This window comes from Penicillium brevicompactum (assembly GCF_028827555.1).
Source record: "Penicillium brevicompactum strain IBT 35665 chromosome Unknown utg000006l_segment0_segment0, whole genome shotgun sequence".
NCBI lineage: Eukaryota > Fungi > Ascomycota > Eurotiomycetes > Eurotiales > Aspergillaceae > Penicillium > Penicillium brevicompactum.
In genome coordinates this window covers 5,316,588-5,332,723 of record NW_026623209.1, presented here as the reverse complement: position 1 = coordinate 5,332,723, position 16,136 = coordinate 5,316,588, and the positions used below count along the sequence as shown (strand labels likewise).

Here is a 16,136-nt window from a genome sequence, read left to right as displayed (position 1 = left end):
CTCAGACCAGACCCGAAATGATTCCACGACCCGACATCTCTCTCATGTCTTCCTGATTTGAAGATCATATGCTTACTCCCGAGCCATTGGCAGGGCAGTCTTCTATTCTCTTAATTTCTTCCAATCATCGTCTGATGATTGGCTTGATGATTTTCATGACCAAAGCGGGCTTTGCTGTCGCTCATCGTTTTCCCTCTTGCATACACTGCATTTTTTTACTTTTCCTTGACTCTTTTCCTTGTCTACGGCCATCATTCGATTCATCTATCTACGGATTGAAGATCAAAACCAACGCTCTCGCTCTTGTCTGGCCCGGCTCTGTATTACTATCGAGGTTTCATCCTCTGCATCGTTTGGTCCTGTCCAAACGAACTCTCGCTTTTTTCGTCTTTTTCTTTTTCCCCCTCTCCTTTTCTCCTCCTATCTCCATCTTGCTCAGAAAAGGCCTTTGCTTTGGCATTCCTGTGTTCATTATGCATTCATTATTTTGGCTGCGGGTCCACGGCCTGGCACGCTTGACTTATGGGTGGAAGAGGCATGATAATACCCCCTTTGCGCACTCTCACAATAGAGATCATTTCAATTTTCAAATCTTCTTTGCACCGAATCAAATTGTAGCCCGAATTATAGAATCGTAAACAATTGACCACCTAATTAAGCCTTGGTCCCCACTTCAACCCCGAAAGCGATATCGACATGGAGATAGCAACCGATAAGCAAAAAAACACATCCCACTCCAAATTTTCCCCCGCGCTTCCAGCAACAACCACAATTCCCAATGGCAGAATCTCACCCTGCATACCTCTCGCCCAGCGAGCTAGGCACAAAAGACTAGTAACTCTCCCCTTCCAACCCTCCCCCATCACCAATCCCCCCGAAACCCCGCACCACTACCCCTCCATGTCCCCAATCCCCAACAACCAACCAACACCCAAAATAAGCATACTAACAGCCCCCAGCTGGGAAACATACTACGCGCGCACTCTCGCACACATCTCCCACGAAAAACCCACCGAAGACCCAGACTCAGACGCAGATGTAAACGACGAAGATGACCCTGGCACATCATGGTTCTCCGAGCACAACGCCCCGCAGAAAGTACTGCGATTCCTGACGCACGGCTCATTCCCTCTTGCACAAAACAAGAGTAGCGCTAGTGTTTTGGATCTGGGAACTGGGAATGGAAGTATGCTTGCTCTGCTGAGGAAGAAGGGCGGGTACAGGGGTCGTCTTGTTGGTGTTGATTACTCGAGACAGAGTGTTGAGCTGGCGCGCGAGTTGCAGCGTGTGAAGGGGCATTCGGCTTATCATAGTGATTCCGATGATGAAGATGAAGATGAAGAAGAAGATGGGGAAGGGGATGAGGAGCAGGCTCAGCCTGAGAATGAAGCTGACTCCGAGACTCCGATTCAGTTTGAGGAGTGGGATATCCTTGGGTCGAAGGCTGGGCTTTCGGAGACTGGGGTTGCGGAGACAGTGCCGGATGAGAGCTTGTCTTGGTTTCCTTATGGGGATGGTGGCTTTGATGCTGTTCTTGATAAGGGGACGTTTGATGCTGTTTCGCTGGCTGATGATGCGAAGACGAGTCGGGTTTGTGAGCGGTACCCTGATGTTGCGCGGCGGCTTGTTAAGCGCGGTGGGTTCTTGATTGTTACTACGTGCAATTGGACGGAGGAGGAGCTGGTGCATTGGTTTACGGGGGATCGGACGAGTGGGGATCGATTGAAGGTTTGGGGTCGAGTTGAGTATCCGGTCTTCAGGTTTGGAGGGCATGAAGGGCAGGGTGTGTGTACGGTGTGTTTCCAGCGGGTGGGTGATTCCTGAATGTATATAAGAGGTTCTATTGTTTTGGATATTCCAGCCCGTCTATTCTATTTTCTATTTTGTTCATGTCGCATGTCATATGCAGGATATCGTAAATGCAAGTCATGGCAAGTCGTATGAGGGTTACTCTTCCTTCCTCTTGAGTACAGCAACGACACACCATCTCGTCTTGTTCTCTACTCCCTCTCCCTCGCGGGATGGAACCCAATCTCTGCGGATCTCGCTGCCATCTTCGAGTTTGCCGACGAGATCCCTTTCAAAGATCCGCTCAATGACAAATCCATTGTCAAGGGCCGTGTTGAAGAACCCGGCTACAGTGGCCCGGCCCGTATGGAACCCAGCAACAACCCACACCTTTCCACCAGGAGAAAGGAACCATTGCATTGTGCGCGCAATGTTCTCATGCTGAGACCGCATCCAGAAGCAATCCGCGGCGATGATTCGAGAAAAGGTACCCTTATGTTGTGTGGAGAAAGCATCGTCCAAAACACCCCATTCATGCGGCTGCATCGAAATATTCCCCTTGGCCGGAGTACGGGAAAGATTGTGCTCGATATTGTGAGCGATTGCACCACAGAACGCAGGCGAAGACGGATGATCCGTTATGACAACTTTAGATGCTTTAGCCAGCGCACAGACAACGGATGGTAGAGCGGCGCCTAGATGTGTCAGTAAGATGCCAACTGGCGGGGTGAAATCGAACCCGAATCCGTATCACGGAACACATACCAGCACCCAACTCCAATACACTTTCCCCTTCAACCGCCCAGATGTCCCTTGCCTCGGTGCCTTCTGGGCCCGGCTCATCGGCCATCTCAACACCCTCCGCAACTACCATTCCAGCACTCCACAGGAAGTGCGCGAAGAGCTTGCGCCCCGCATCAACCTGGTTTATGGATTCGTCTCCCTTTGGCTGTGGGGCGACAGTCTCCTCAGAGGGATTGCCCGAGCCGGGGTAGCTGGGAACCATGATATTCAGGTCTCCATAGCGGGGGAGCTGTAGAGGAGATGCTGGCCCGGGTCGCCGTGGAAGGGGGGCGCATCGTCGGGAAACAAGTGGGCAATGAAAGCGCTGAAGAGATCCTCTGGGGACTCGTCGAGTTCGAGGTCTTCGTTCTCGAATTCTGGCGTTGGGGCGCTCGGGGCGCTTGGGACCGCATTGCGGCGGGGGAGGGGTCGGAGGCGAGAATGGAGCATGTTTTTTTTCTCTCTCTTTTTTGGCCTCTTCTTTTGTTGAATCCCTTTCTTTTTGATGTTCCCCTTGACCAACGGTGTCAATGAACTACAATGGAAAACCCCGGGTATCGAGGTTGGTGTATGCAATTGAGCCGTGATGGTCGCATCGCGGAATAATTTCTTATCGTTTGCACTGTTTGTTGATCTCGGGTAGATTAAGTAACCCCATCTTTTTCAGCCCTGGAGGTCCGACCACGTCATCGGTTGGACATGGAATTGGTGATTTGTTCTTTTTATAAACTCCTCCCAACACAGGATATAAAGGAGTAAACACGTTCTACGAAGTAGAGTGAAACATTGAAATTCTTCAGGAATGCCAAAGAAGAACGGAAGCTAATGTCAGCCGCAGTTGGGAGGAATGTCGGGCCAGGAACGGGCCAAACCAGTCATCAGGGGACAAAGCGACCAAAAATAATCCCGGTGCTCGTGCGCAGTCTCGGCTGAGCACTGGGAATGTGTGGCAATTGGAGGTTTTGGAATGGGATATGGGATGTAATTATGTAACAAGGCTCAGCCACAAAAGACAAGATAAAAAGATAATATCCCCGTATAGCGCTCTATACTCCGTCTACGACAGAATACGGTCTTATCCAGGAAATTATATCCAGCAATTCGATGATTTTGGGTCTTAGTCAACCCCATCACCTGACTATCGGAGTGACATCATCCGGCCCACCCGATGCCCGACTAGACCGTTCTATGCGCTGCAAGTGATGGGCCTTTGTACTGGCATAGTACCCAAACTCCCCCATCCAAGTTATTTTGCCCCGTCTCCGCCTATCGTTGATACACACTCGTCATGGTGGAGTGACCTGATTGGTACTTCCCACTATCTTGTGACCCTGTTCTGATCGACAGGCAACTCTCACGCTCGTCTTTTTTTTTTTTTTTTTTTTCCTAATTCAGTACAATTTCCTTGAAGAAAAGTAAAGGTGTTCTTTCTGAATAAACTCCATTCTTGTTGTAACGTTGAGATTCCAAAATTGAAGAGGGTTAGAAAAAGTACAGAGGAGGATCCATGGCACCGCCCTGTTGAACCAACCCTTTGTGCCCTTATTGTGCGGAACGCCATTCCAGAGAAATGGGCGACTAACTGGGAAAAAGAGGTCAATTCCACACACACAAAGATTCGCAATTCGCAATTCGACATAGCCTTATAATCTTGGAAGTCGCGACTTCGGAGTGGATCCACTGATATCGATACACGATAATATCCCTAGAGTGATTCATAGGTACCCCTCGGCCCTGCACAATAAAACAGGGGGAGTACTGTTTACTATAGAGAGAGAGAGAGCAAGAGAGAAGAGTATAGTCAAGCGTAGATTAATAAAATACCGAAGGTGTGACCGGTGATCCTCTCCCCCCCGCATGCTCAAAGGGAAAGGCCCCCGCAAAGCTGAGCGATTTTGGCTCATGCCGGCCCTGACTCTTTCTCCTTCTTTCTCCTCTTTTTTCCCCTACCTTTCTTTCTTTTTTTCCTAACCTTTTTTTTTTTATCCCTCCCTCTCTCTCACTCTCTCACTTTCTCGCTCTCGTTGCTAAACTTATCTTCATTTCCATCCTCTTGACGGAACGTCCACATACATCATTACATTGACGAGTGGGCTTGGAATTGACTTGGAAGTCACTCATCCCACCATGGCCTCGTTCAGAGTACGTGTTTACCGTGAACGAATTCCGATCTTTCAGCTAACGGTCTGGCCCCTGGGGCCATTTACAGGAATTGTCCATGTCGCGTCCCCTCAATCCCAGCCAGCGGCACGCGCACTCCATCTCGCTAGGTGCCTCGAATTCCAATCACCGTGTAACTCGCCGCAAAAGTGTGACCACAACCGCCGCCCACGCCGCTGCCGCCGTGGCCGCTTCAATGGAGGGCGGAGAATCGACCTCGCTCCCTATGGGTGCGCACCGCCGGAACCTGGGTGGCCGCAAGGGACCCGAATCGGCCTCCGTCGGAAGTGCCTCGGGCTTCAGCTCATACCTCTCTCGCAGCATCAATAGCCCCAGCCAGGAATCACCGGTGGCTCGCAAGGGTTCTCCGGGTTCGGATCACTCCGACGGCAAAGTCAAGAACCGGAACCGCCGTGCCAGCGAGGGTGCTCAGCTCAAGGCCGATGGAAAGCGAGCTGCGGCGGCTATACGGTGCGATCGCTGCGGGAAAGGGTATAAGCATGGCAGCTGCTTGTCTAAGCATATGTGTGTATTCCCCCTACCGCCCGGTCGTCTGTCATCTTGTTCGGGAGTTATGCACCATGTCGGCTCTGTGCAGGTCGCCCTCGTGGTCATTCAAACCCCCTTTCGCTATTGCCCCCACTCCACCCACATCCTTCGTATTTTCTTGTTTTATCGGAGCCCTTGATTGACGTGTTTTCTTTTTCGTGGTATTAGGTGGGAACATGATCCAGCATGGGCTGTGACTTCGAAACTTCTCATTTCCAAGCACCAGCAGGTTCAACTGCTGGAAGCCGCCTCCGTTCTGGTCACCATGAACCACGACGACCCTCCCGACGAGTCCGCCGAGTTGGAATCGGAATTATCATCCGGATCACCTGGTGCCCTGTCAGAACTGCGAGATGGCCTGAGTTCCGCCGAGACCACGCCACCCCCGATGGACGAAGAGGAGGATGACGACTTTGAGATGTCCGGCATGCCCGCACAATGGGCCAAGCGGCCCAGTGTCAGCAATGCATCCGGCTTCTCTCGCTCATACCAGTCGATCCCCTCCAGCTCGTACAACGAGAGCGCTCCCCTGCACTCCCCTACCTTCTCTCACTTCCGCAACTCCAGCATCGATACTCGTCCCTCGACCGCGGACGCCCGTTTACACGAGGACGACGAGGCGGATCTTGCCGCGGCCATCGGTCTTTGCAATTTCGGCACTCCCCGCACAGGTCCCGTGTCCATGACCCCCGACGTACCACCCGTGCCCCCACTGCCCGCGCGCTATCTCGACTCCAGCAGCCACCCGAGCAACCAGAGCCCCCACTCCTCTCACTCACGCCCCACCATGGAAGCTGCTCGTCGAGATTCCGAGGCCAACATCTTCTCTCCCCGATCGTTCAACCCGTCGCTTTCCTACAAGGTTTCGGATGAGCGTGAAGTGCGAACCAGTGGAAAGGAGGAGCAGCAATCCCGTCAACGCCGCAACGCTGATGTGGACTTTGGTAACCGCTCAGCACCGGCAGATGACGATGACGACGGTGTCTTTGGTCGCATGGAAGAGTAAATCTCCCACGCGTGAATTCTTTTGCCTCTCCCTCCGAGCCAGTCCCTGGGTCGCAGCGGCCTCTGCCGAACGACTCCCCTCTTCACGACCTCATGTACGAGCCTGAGCGAATTCTTGAACCTTCTTGTTTACATGTTTATGGCACTCCAACGGATAGAGTAGGATTCAACTCTATCTCCGGTGTGTTTCCTACTTCTCGGGACCTTTTATTACCTTTCGAGATCCCATGTATCATGTCTCCTTGGCCCGCTTAGTGTTTTTTTTTTTTTTTTTTTTTTGTTTTTTTGCCTCGTCTCTTCTTTTTTTTATTTCAGGAAACCCCCATAAATGGCCTACTCTGTATGGCCGGCGCATATCCATCATTCCATCGGACTCGTCCATGGCTCTCGTTTGTTTCTGTCTTGTTTTCTGTTCGCACATATATACCAAACCCACAAATTCCCCATGTGTATCTCGTCCATTCTTTATCCGTCTCCTTTCTTCCTCTTCACCTCCCGCCTATGGTCTCACCCTGTGTACTTGACCCTTGGACGGGGCATACAATGAATATATCATGAAATCAAACCTCTCAATCAAACTCACTAGATTCGACATACGTATTACCCTCTAGCAAGCTTACATAGAACTAATGTAGCACGCGCAGCGTCGGATATCTCAACCTTGGAAATTCAGGCACATTCAGCGCGAAAACCTCAACAAATGATAAATCATCGCACATCTTTTCCGCTTCCAAGCTCCAGACCATTCACCGTCTTCCGAGGTCCACATTCAACTTGTTTTTGTGGCCTTTGTATGCGGGGGAGGGCCCACTTGAAGATCCATCTCGTTCTCCATCGGTTTCGTCATCGGTGATTAAGGAGAAGCTCAATGGGCCCTGTTCATATCGGGATAATATTTCCGAATCTTTGAAGCCCATTGAGTCAGATATATGTATACCAGTGACTTAGTAAAAAGAGCTGGAAAATGCTCGCCTTTGTTAACAATGATAGACTTTGCCCAGATTCGCTCATGCTTCGAGCCGTGAATCAAGTGCGAGACAAGCTTCGATGAACCGCTCTCCGAGAGGCCTGGAGGCCTGTGTTAAATTTGCTGCTTCTGAAAGAGAGCTCTGTGTGATTCTCCTCCGGGAATTGAGGTGTTGAGGCGTGGACTTGTCCTGAGGCGACCCACCGTCGTACGGCTGCTCGCATAACAAAGACTAAGACAATATCCACCTAGATGAAACTCATTTCCATCATTGAACTGGTAGCCAGAGTCACCCTATCAAGCTTGGCAACTAGTTGAAATTGTAACAAGTTACATGGCTTGTTATATACCACCTGGGCAGCAGTATTCTATGTAAATCATCTCACTAGTAGGTGGTGGGCTACTCCAATGGTTCCATGGCTCTGGAATATGCAGCTGGGAATACTAGCAGAAGCCAGGACTCTCACTGAGAGACATCCACCAGTACATGTCTTGTTCGGTGTCGGAGTCCGTATGGTCATTCAGACTCATTCTGCAATGGCGAGAGTTGAAGCATTGATAAGCTCGGGAGTGGGCGGCCGGTGGGATACCGCAGTACAATCCTTCCGCCACTGCTTCATCTTCTACTCCGTACGCCGTCTCTACAAAGCATTTGGAAGCAATTCACAACATGCCATCTAATTCAGATACCAATATCACAGCTATGTTCAAATGCAGTTATTCCGGTTGCACCGCCAGTTATCAGCGCAAAGAGCATCTACGTCGCCACCAGATAAGACACTCCCAGCAACAAATATTTCCATGCTCGAATTGTGACCGTGAGTTCGCACGCAGGTATTTAGAATTCATTGAATCCTAAACTTCTTCAAAATATTCTAACAAACAGAAGCGATACTTTACGGCGCCATGTCTGGCAGCATCATGGAATAAAAAAGCCATCCACACGAGCCCGGCGAGCGTGTGAAAGCTGCCGAGCTACAAAATCACGTTGCCAAGGAGATCAACCATGCAGTGAATGTCTACGCCGCGGGATCGAGTGCAGTTTCAAAGATCATAGAGATGAAGAGAAAGAAGCTAGTGCACCACTTGATCCCACTCTGGTCTCTGAAAAAAGAGACCACTATATTTCGCTTTACTTCGAGAAGTTCCATGCCAGATGGCCATTCATCCACAGAGGATCGTTTGAAGCTAGTCGCGAAGCACCTCTTCTTATTCAATCAATGGTAGTCCTGGGGATGTGGACTAGTGGGGAAGAGACAGTGCGAAAGGCTGCAGTGGACCTTCATAATAACCTCGACTTGGCTATTCGACAACAAAAGGTTAGTGGGTTTCCCACGCTTCATGCTTGAGTTCTGAACTAACCGAAATAGCACAAATGGGATGCTTCGGAGGTAGAGGAGGCGTGTAGTGATTGCAAGTGGCCAATACCAACTTACCAAGCTATCCTCCTGCATATCATATTTTCAATAATGCATGCAAGTGGCGGTACGCTCGACTTGGATTTACGCTTCAGTCTTGCGCCCAACAGACTCGAGCTACTCATGGGCTTGGTGCGGAGTTGTCGGAAGCTAGGTATGTTTCATTATCCCAATATTCTTGAACGTTATCGAGAAGTCGATGTTTTCACCTATGTCTGGGTATGCATTGAAGAAGTCAAACGGTTTGATCTTGCTTTGTACAAGGTCTGTGGAAAGTTGACTGGCTTGGGTTCTGGGGGAAATCTAGATGTGGGTGGCAGCTCCCTGTTCAGTGCCGAAGAATTGCAATTTCCCATGCCAAATAATTGTTCCTTATGGCATGCTGTTGGTCGAGATCAGTGGATATCGGCTCTTGAAGGGAAACTGGTGGATTTGGATGACCTGGCCCAGGACAGTTGGATATCAAATTCAGCTGGGCTTTTGAACTTTTTGTGCGGTGTATAAGATTATTTACTTTGGATTTGCTATGTGCTGTTTGTCTGCCCAGATACCCACATGGGAACTTGTCCTCTATGTATCTTTATAAAATAAGCAATGAGAACGGGAACTGTCGATTCGTTGGAAGCTAAGAAGCAATGTAGAGTAACCAAGCAGGCTAAGTGGAGCTAAAGCAGACAAAGGGTATAAAATAGTAGCATAGCAACTGTGGGCTCCTTAAGATCCGCCGCCTCCGCCGCCTCCGCCGCAGCCTCCTCCACCTCCTCCACAACCGCCGCCGCCGCCGCCTAATTAAAACAGTCAGCAGACATCTTTGAATGTGGTGATCGAACAGGTTGGTAACTTACCACATCCTCCACCACCTCCACCTCCACCACAGCCACCACTTCCACCGCAACCACCTGATCCGCCTATTTTGAAAATATTAGCACAGAGAACAAGAGATGAAGATACCAAAATGACTTACCACATCCACCTCCTCCACAGCTACCCGCGGCCACGCCACCACCTATTCCAAAGTTAAAATCGTGTAATACTTCTAGAACCTCGGAGGGAAGAACTTACCACATGTTCCCGCACAGCAGTTTCCAGCGGCACCCGCGGTAACATTCATGCAGCCAGGGTTACACGCGTACACATCGGAGTTAATGCAAGGGTCCGCCATATATGGAGCATAGTACGGGACCATAATCGGGTATCCATAAGCATATGGCATATAGTAAGGATCAGTAGCAGGGGCTCGATCGCTGGACTTTGAGCCCGAGCGAGCACGACGCTTCTCAGCACGCCGGGCAGCCTTTTGATGGTTGCTCTTCAAGCGCAGGAAATTGACTGTGCTGGCGCGCGTCGTCGGGGCGTACAGGTTCGTAGGCCGGACGGCGTTGTGTGCGGAGATGTGAGGGTTTTTGTTTGGGTCGGAGGAGATATCTGGTCGGTCGTGTAACTGGTCTGCAGCGTCGCGGGCTCGAGAGGCTGAGCCGACGGTGATCAGGCGATCGTAGAGGTCTGGTGTGCGGGTTGCTTCGCAGTACCAGCAGGTGCATTCGCTGTAAACGCCGCCGTCGGTGGCTCGGCGGTACATCTTGCTTGTCCAGGCGAAGCCTTCGGAGAGTTTGTCTTCGTCGACTTTGTCGTCGTGGTCGATGAAGACTCTAACACTGTTTGGTCCGAGCATGGAGGTGCTATGGTTGTAGTATCTGGACGGACTGAGTTGGTGGGTGTGCCAGGCTAGGTCAACGTCCAGAGTAGGCACGGCCATGTTTTTCGGATTGCTGACCATGATCTGGAAGAAAACTTCGTACTTCTTGATGAGTCGGTCCATGGTGTCGAAGACTGCAGGTGAATGCAGCCAGTCGATTTGATCCATCTTTTCCACGAAAGTTCCTTGTCTGATCACTGCACCCACAAGATCTAGAGCGAATGGATCCAGGTTGTCCCAGTATCGCGACATCATTCGTCTGATGTGAGTCTTCTCTGCTGGCTTAAGCGTCTTGGCACTTCCACCAATGGAGCGCATAAGGACTGCTCGGTCACGAATTTTGATCTCGATTCTCTCCCGGAGTTGATTGACATTCTGACACCATTCCACGCGTCCATCAGTATAACTCTTCAAATCGGTTCCAGATGCCTCAACGAAGCGAGTGGGAAATAGCAAGAATCTGGACCTCAGCTCAGCGGCTCTATTGCATGGACCCTCAGGCACTCCAGAGAGATTGGTGAATGACCCTGGCATTGGCAACCTCTGATCCAAAGTTGCTTGGAGGTCTTTTCGGAATTTGGCCACCTTGAGTCGACCATGATCAATGATGTGCTCACAGCGGGTGCATTTCACCTCGAAGGAGTTGTCGGCATAGCCATTTCCGAATCTAAAGGCGTTTTCGACTGAATCACCGAAATGAGCTTCTGTCCATGGCACAGCATTCACCCTTTTGCAGTATGAACACTCGACCTCTTTGGACGGCTTGTCGTCAAGGTTGTTCCACTTGAACTTTAATTTCGTTTCAAAGAGTTGCTGTGCCTCTTCGGAGACCATGTACTCCATTGTCTGATTGTTGATGCACCGATCGATGGCTTCCCATGGGAACCCAGTTTTCCAGGTGCTCATTTTGCCATACCGGATACAATCTTCAAGGAAGTTCCGAGGGTTCAAAAAGTGGGAATGCCAAACCATAAGAATATCTGTAGCTTGTTAGAATAACACAATGAATGCGCAGAACATGGAGACCTACCTAGTGGCGGAAGATTCTCTGGGCTCCATGCGACCAAAGTATCACATTTAACGATGTCTTCATATTTCGCAGATTCCACGTCCGTAATCGTGGCCATCTGTCGTGATCGCGGGAGACCAATAGTCCACCAGGTGGTGTACCGATGAACAGCGCGTGCCACGTACACAGCCCAGCGCTTCTCACGAATACGAGCCCGGGCTTCGTTCAGCGACTCGGGGAACCTGTCCGCTTCCGAATCAAAGATTCCGAAAAGACCATCATCACTCGCGATACTATCTCGCAAGTCTGCGAGTACAGCTAGAAATTTGAGATGAGCCACACACTGGTCGCGGGTGACGGTTGCCTTGGAGGGCGGGGGAGAGGTGAGATTCAATTTGAGCTCCAACGGCGGCTGCTCGACCTGGTCGGCGGAATAAGAAGGTGGTCGCTCAATCGACGACTGGCTGTCTTTGGCACGGTGCGTTTGAGAAGGATCTGACTTGTCTGTTGAAACACCCATCGTGAATTAAAAGAGTAGTGGTTGAATGATAGAGTGAGTCAAGCGGAGAAGGAACCCTTTATACCGGAGTCAGGTCAGACCCATGGAATCTGACATCAAAGCCAAAGCCAACAGCGTCAACCCGGATTCTTCATCGCCCCGGACTGCCGAACAGGAACAAATCATCATCTCACGTTGCCCTGGTCTAAACTCAAAACTGCTAAGCCTCGGAGTACAGAGCTTCTGCATGACCCAGTAGTTCGTATCGATTGACCCTGAGACAAATGTCAATAGCGTTCTTATTGGCAGAGCGCAAGGCGAAGCCGGGCGCAACAACACTGCCTTGCGGCTCCCGTTTGGCCCAACGGGCGATGATCTCATGGCTATGCGTGTACTACATTGTTCCTTTGTCGGTTTAATCTAGAAATTATAATCGACTGGCTCTTCCAGTGACATACATGCGCCCTGGTATGAGAGTTAGATTAATTATCACGAGAAGTTCCTTTTTCAAGGTTACACTGCCCAGGTGGACTGTACGGGGTAGTGGCAGTCCTCCGTAACCCGAGGGTCACTAGCCTCGGAGATAGGGCTGTTATCAACAAACATCCCCCGAGCATCATGCTATGTGCATCACTTTCACCTCCCGAGGTCTCTCGTACCGGCGAAGTTAAGCATAATATCTAACACAATCTATATTCTAAGATTTTCAATTGATATTCACAGCTCTGAGGACTGCCTGGGAGATAATTGTCCAACCTGAAACATCTGTTTAGGTCACGTGACAGGTATGTCATCGCTCACGTGAGGCGGTGACTAGGCGGGAAACCGTTTTCGTTGCTCACCGGATACGCAAAAGTTGAATTCAGTTTTTAGTAGTGGCATATCGAAAGACGACGTATAATTTTGTTCGTGCCTGACGAATACTTCTATCGACCACCCTCGGCATTGTGATCGCACAGCATTCAGCCTGGCTTCTCTCGGACGATCGAGCGGCATCGGGGAGGGCCAGGCCCAAACTCTAGAACCGATTGTGAATTTTGATAATGCTTCTGCTGGCACCAGTCCCGTAATGGCGGGTCTAAATCAGGTACCCATGTCACTTGCCGACGGCGTGCATGGGCGCAAACGAAATGTGACCATGGCGGGGATCGACAGTTCACCCGGCAGTATTGACGATATGGACGACCAAGAGGCACGGGAAGAGAAAAGACGCCAACCCGTGAAGCGCGCTTGCAACGAGTGTCGACAACAGAAAGTAGGTTGCAGCGATCTGTGATTGTGATTTGCGTATCCGGGATTTTGAGCTGATTTGTGAATGCGATAGCTTCGATGCGACGTCATTCAAGACCCCTGGGCCGATTGCTCACGATGCCGTCGACTCAGACTCGATTGCAAAATCGAATCCAACTTCAAACGGGTTGGGAAGCGCAGCCGCAATGCGGAGATGGAGAGGGAGATTTTGGAGCTCAGGAAGCAGATTGCTACCGGCCAGCCTGTACCGGGCATGTCTCAGCAACAGCAGCAGCAACTCACGGCGGGACAACTGACCCCTAAACAAGAGTCGTGTCAGGTCAGTCCTGCTGTATATCAAACTCCGTCGGCCATGTCCGCAGATCAGTATATGGGATCACAAGAAGCCGTTGCGTCCCTACTCGACTTGCGCTCGGGCTTTGATAGCTCCAATTTCATGCGAAACGGCGGACAAGTCAAGCGCATCGAAGACGTGATGGTCGTTCCCGAGAAGGTTGGGGAGCTTTTCAATCTGTAAGTGCTCAATTTGTCAATGCGGAATGCCGTTGATCGGTCTATCTAACCTTTTCACCAGGTTCTTCACCTACTACCACCCTTTCCTACCATTTTTGGACCCGAAGCTATCCCCGGAAGACTATTACAATGCTTCTAATCTCCTCTTCTGGACAATTATTAGCGTTGGTGCGCGACGCTACCAAGGCGATTCAGCCCTATTGAATTCGCTCGCTGGCCCGGTCAGTCGACTGGTGTGGAGCACTCTAGCAGACATCCCTCAAAGCTACCATGTTGTGAAAGCGCTCGCCTTACTATGCTCCTGGCCATTCCCGACAAGCAGCACCTCCACAGACCCAACTTTCATGCTTTGTGGTATGATGGTACAGGTTGCAATGCAGCTAGGCCTGCATCGGCCCTCCCATACACAAGACTTCAGCAAGTTCCGGGTAGAACTTATTGAGGAAGAGTTGAGAGACAAGGTGCGCACGTGGGCTATTTGCAACATCGTTGCTCAAAGGTATGTCAAGTCCCAATCAATTTCCGGCGTCTTCTCACACTCAATTGCAGAGTATCTACCGGTTATGGACAGCCCTCCTCCACGCTCTACGACTGGACGCTGTCATCGAGCGATGCGCTAGACCCTAACTTCAAGCTGCCAGAAGACCTGAGGATCAGGCTGGAGATTGAGAAATTCTGCGACAAGATTACCAGGGCGCTCTACACAAATCGACGTGATCCCGTTGGTCTCACCAGCGATCATGAACGATCTTCAATGATCTCTTTTCTGTCGCGAGACTTCGACGAGTTGGAGGAAAAACTCAAGCCACAGAGTGACAGTAAGTCCGCCAGCCCTAAGAATTACAAGGTTACAGGCTCAGGCTAACCGAACCAGGTATCACCGAATTATTCCTCCGTGCTGCAAATCTCCATTTGCATCTTTCGGCATTCTTTGATGAGCCAACCACGAAGAATTACCGTGAACGTGTTTTATCCCTATATGTCGCGACGACCTCGTTCCTCGAAAATGTCCTCAACCTCGAGACCGATGTTGGTCCAGTATTATCGTACACGCCCTACTATGTCTACCAAATGATGGTTGCCGCTGGATGCACTCTCCTGAAGCTTTGCAAGAGCTTCTTCTCCTCTCATATCGATATGGACTACACCAAACATTTGTTCAACCGAACAATCTGGGCCATTCGCGGGGTCTCAGCTTCCAGCAATGATCTTCCCGAACGACTTGCGGAAGTCTTGGCTCAGATGTGGAGACTGGGAGGAGCAACACATCGGTCCAACAATAGTACCGATCTTGACGACTCTCTGCGCCTCAAAGTGCGTTGCCGGATGAGTATGTCTCTTCTTTTCGACTCTGTGTGGCGATGGCGTGAGGACGCCCGGACCAAGGGTCGCAACATCGAAGGTATATTTTCCTCACAGCTTAATGGGTACATGATGTCTAATTTGTTCTCTAGCGTACTTGAAAAATCCGACAAACCCAGACTCTGCCGCCGATTCTTCGGCCACTTCCTCTGTTGGCCCCATACCCACATCTACAACTACGCCTGGTATTTCCGGGAATGATCCGAGCCTTGCCCCAGCACCCATGCTATCGCAGGCGAGCCTTGGGATCCAACCACCTTCTAATCAGGTTAATGGATTACCAAGTGGGTTCATGGAGCCCAATTACGAGGTCTTTGATCCGCTTAATTGGTTGCTCGATGGCCTGGTAGACTTGCCATATTCATACTCCACTGTGGGTGGAATGGAGTCCCAGGGCATCGCATAAAACCAATGTCGACCTGTTTTTTTCTAGGCGTTTTCAGGCGTGGCTTGCGTGTTTGTATCATTATACCACATTCGATCGCTGATACCTCCTCGGAGTTGTTTTTCGTCCTTATCTTGATGTCTGTTAATATTCCATGAGTCTGATGTGTTTATCTTTTTACCCCAAGAAATGTGAGACTGCATTTATCCGATCTCATTCCTTTGCAAAGCTCATGAAGCTGCTCATTGCATCATGCATATACATAGTCCAAGCTGGCTGTCGCAGGCTTGCGAGGAAACCAAATTGTGCCGAAGCTTATAGCTAAATCTTCTCGGGTTTTTATAGGGAACCCATGAGTGTGAGAATACTCTGGGTTAACCGAGGCTGGATACAATGCGCTAAATTAACAGTGGTATCAAAAAGTACCTGGTCGAATCGAAAAGTTTTGGTCGAGCTCTGTTGGTACTCCAGGGCTCCGTATGGATGTGGAGAAATGAGTACAATCTGCAACACAAATCACATCCGGTGAGATAACCTGCAGACTTACTCTGCTCGGCCAAACTGGGTATTGAAATGCCAAATTATAGTGCCCCATATTATGCGTGAAATCTTTTTTCATTTCGCTGTCGCCGCCAGAGTTTCTCCGCTAGCCCTAATTGTCCCGGCCCCCGGGGGTTGCTTTAGTCCCCATTGTCCAACACACCTCTCTGTCACCCACAACACACGACTCTGACAGTTACAACACTCTACA

General features: G+C 50.3%; 6 protein-coding genes across 6 annotated transcripts; 4 read left to right on the top strand and 2 right to left on the bottom strand.

Moving 5' to 3' along the window:
• Positions 1 to 900: 900 nt before the first annotated feature.
• On the top strand, positions 901 to 1,824 carry N7506_010237 (putative S-adenosylmethionine-dependent methyltransferase; the record flags this gene model as incomplete). Its single annotated transcript, XM_056959530.1, has 1 exon — positions 901 to 1,824. One exon carries the CDS (start codon positions 901 to 903, stop codon positions 1,822 to 1,824), a length of 924 nt encoding a protein of 307 aa, XP_056808920.1.
• Positions 1,825 to 1,947: 123 nt separating this feature from the next.
• Positions 1,948 to 3,021, bottom strand: N7506_010236 (putative nicotinamide N-methyltransferase; the record flags this gene model as incomplete). The annotated part of the gene is made up of 3 exons (XM_056959529.1): positions 1,948 to 2,483; positions 2,554 to 2,783; positions 2,879 to 3,021. 3 exons carry the CDS (start codon positions 3,019 to 3,021, stop codon positions 1,948 to 1,950), a joined length of 909 nt encoding a protein of 302 aa, XP_056808919.1.
• Positions 3,022 to 4,698: 1,677 nt separating this feature from the next.
• N7506_010235 (putative C2H2 finger domain protein) lies at positions 4,699 to 6,286 on the top strand (the record flags this gene model as incomplete). The annotated part of the gene is made up of 3 exons (XM_056959528.1): positions 4,699 to 4,713; positions 4,781 to 5,202; positions 5,449 to 6,286. 3 exons carry the CDS (start codon positions 4,699 to 4,701, stop codon positions 6,284 to 6,286), a joined length of 1,275 nt encoding a protein of 424 aa, XP_056808918.1.
• Positions 6,287 to 7,922: 1,636 nt separating this feature from the next.
• On the top strand, positions 7,923 to 9,174 carry N7506_010234 (uncharacterized protein; the record flags this gene model as incomplete). The annotated part of the gene is made up of 3 exons (XM_056959527.1): positions 7,923 to 8,086; positions 8,139 to 8,571; positions 8,623 to 9,174. 3 exons carry the CDS (start codon positions 7,923 to 7,925, stop codon positions 9,172 to 9,174), a joined length of 1,149 nt encoding a protein of 382 aa, XP_056808917.1.
• Positions 9,175 to 9,384: 210 nt separating this feature from the next.
• Positions 9,385 to 11,895, bottom strand: N7506_010233 (uncharacterized protein; the record flags this gene model as incomplete). Its single annotated transcript, XM_056959526.1, has 5 exons — positions 9,385 to 9,455; positions 9,516 to 9,578; positions 9,635 to 9,676; positions 9,733 to 11,346; positions 11,397 to 11,895. 5 exons carry the CDS (start codon positions 11,893 to 11,895, stop codon positions 9,385 to 9,387), a joined length of 2,289 nt encoding a protein of 762 aa, XP_056808916.1.
• Positions 11,896 to 12,943: 1,048 nt separating this feature from the next.
• N7506_010232 (putative C6 transcription factor (Leu3)) lies at positions 12,944 to 15,406 on the top strand (the record flags this gene model as incomplete). Its single annotated transcript, XM_056959525.1, has 6 exons — positions 12,944 to 13,129; positions 13,199 to 13,638; positions 13,700 to 14,137; positions 14,188 to 14,456; positions 14,513 to 15,040; positions 15,093 to 15,406. 6 exons carry the CDS (start codon positions 12,944 to 12,946, stop codon positions 15,404 to 15,406), a joined length of 2,175 nt encoding a protein of 724 aa, XP_056808915.1.
• Positions 15,407 to 16,136: the final 730 nt, after the last annotated feature.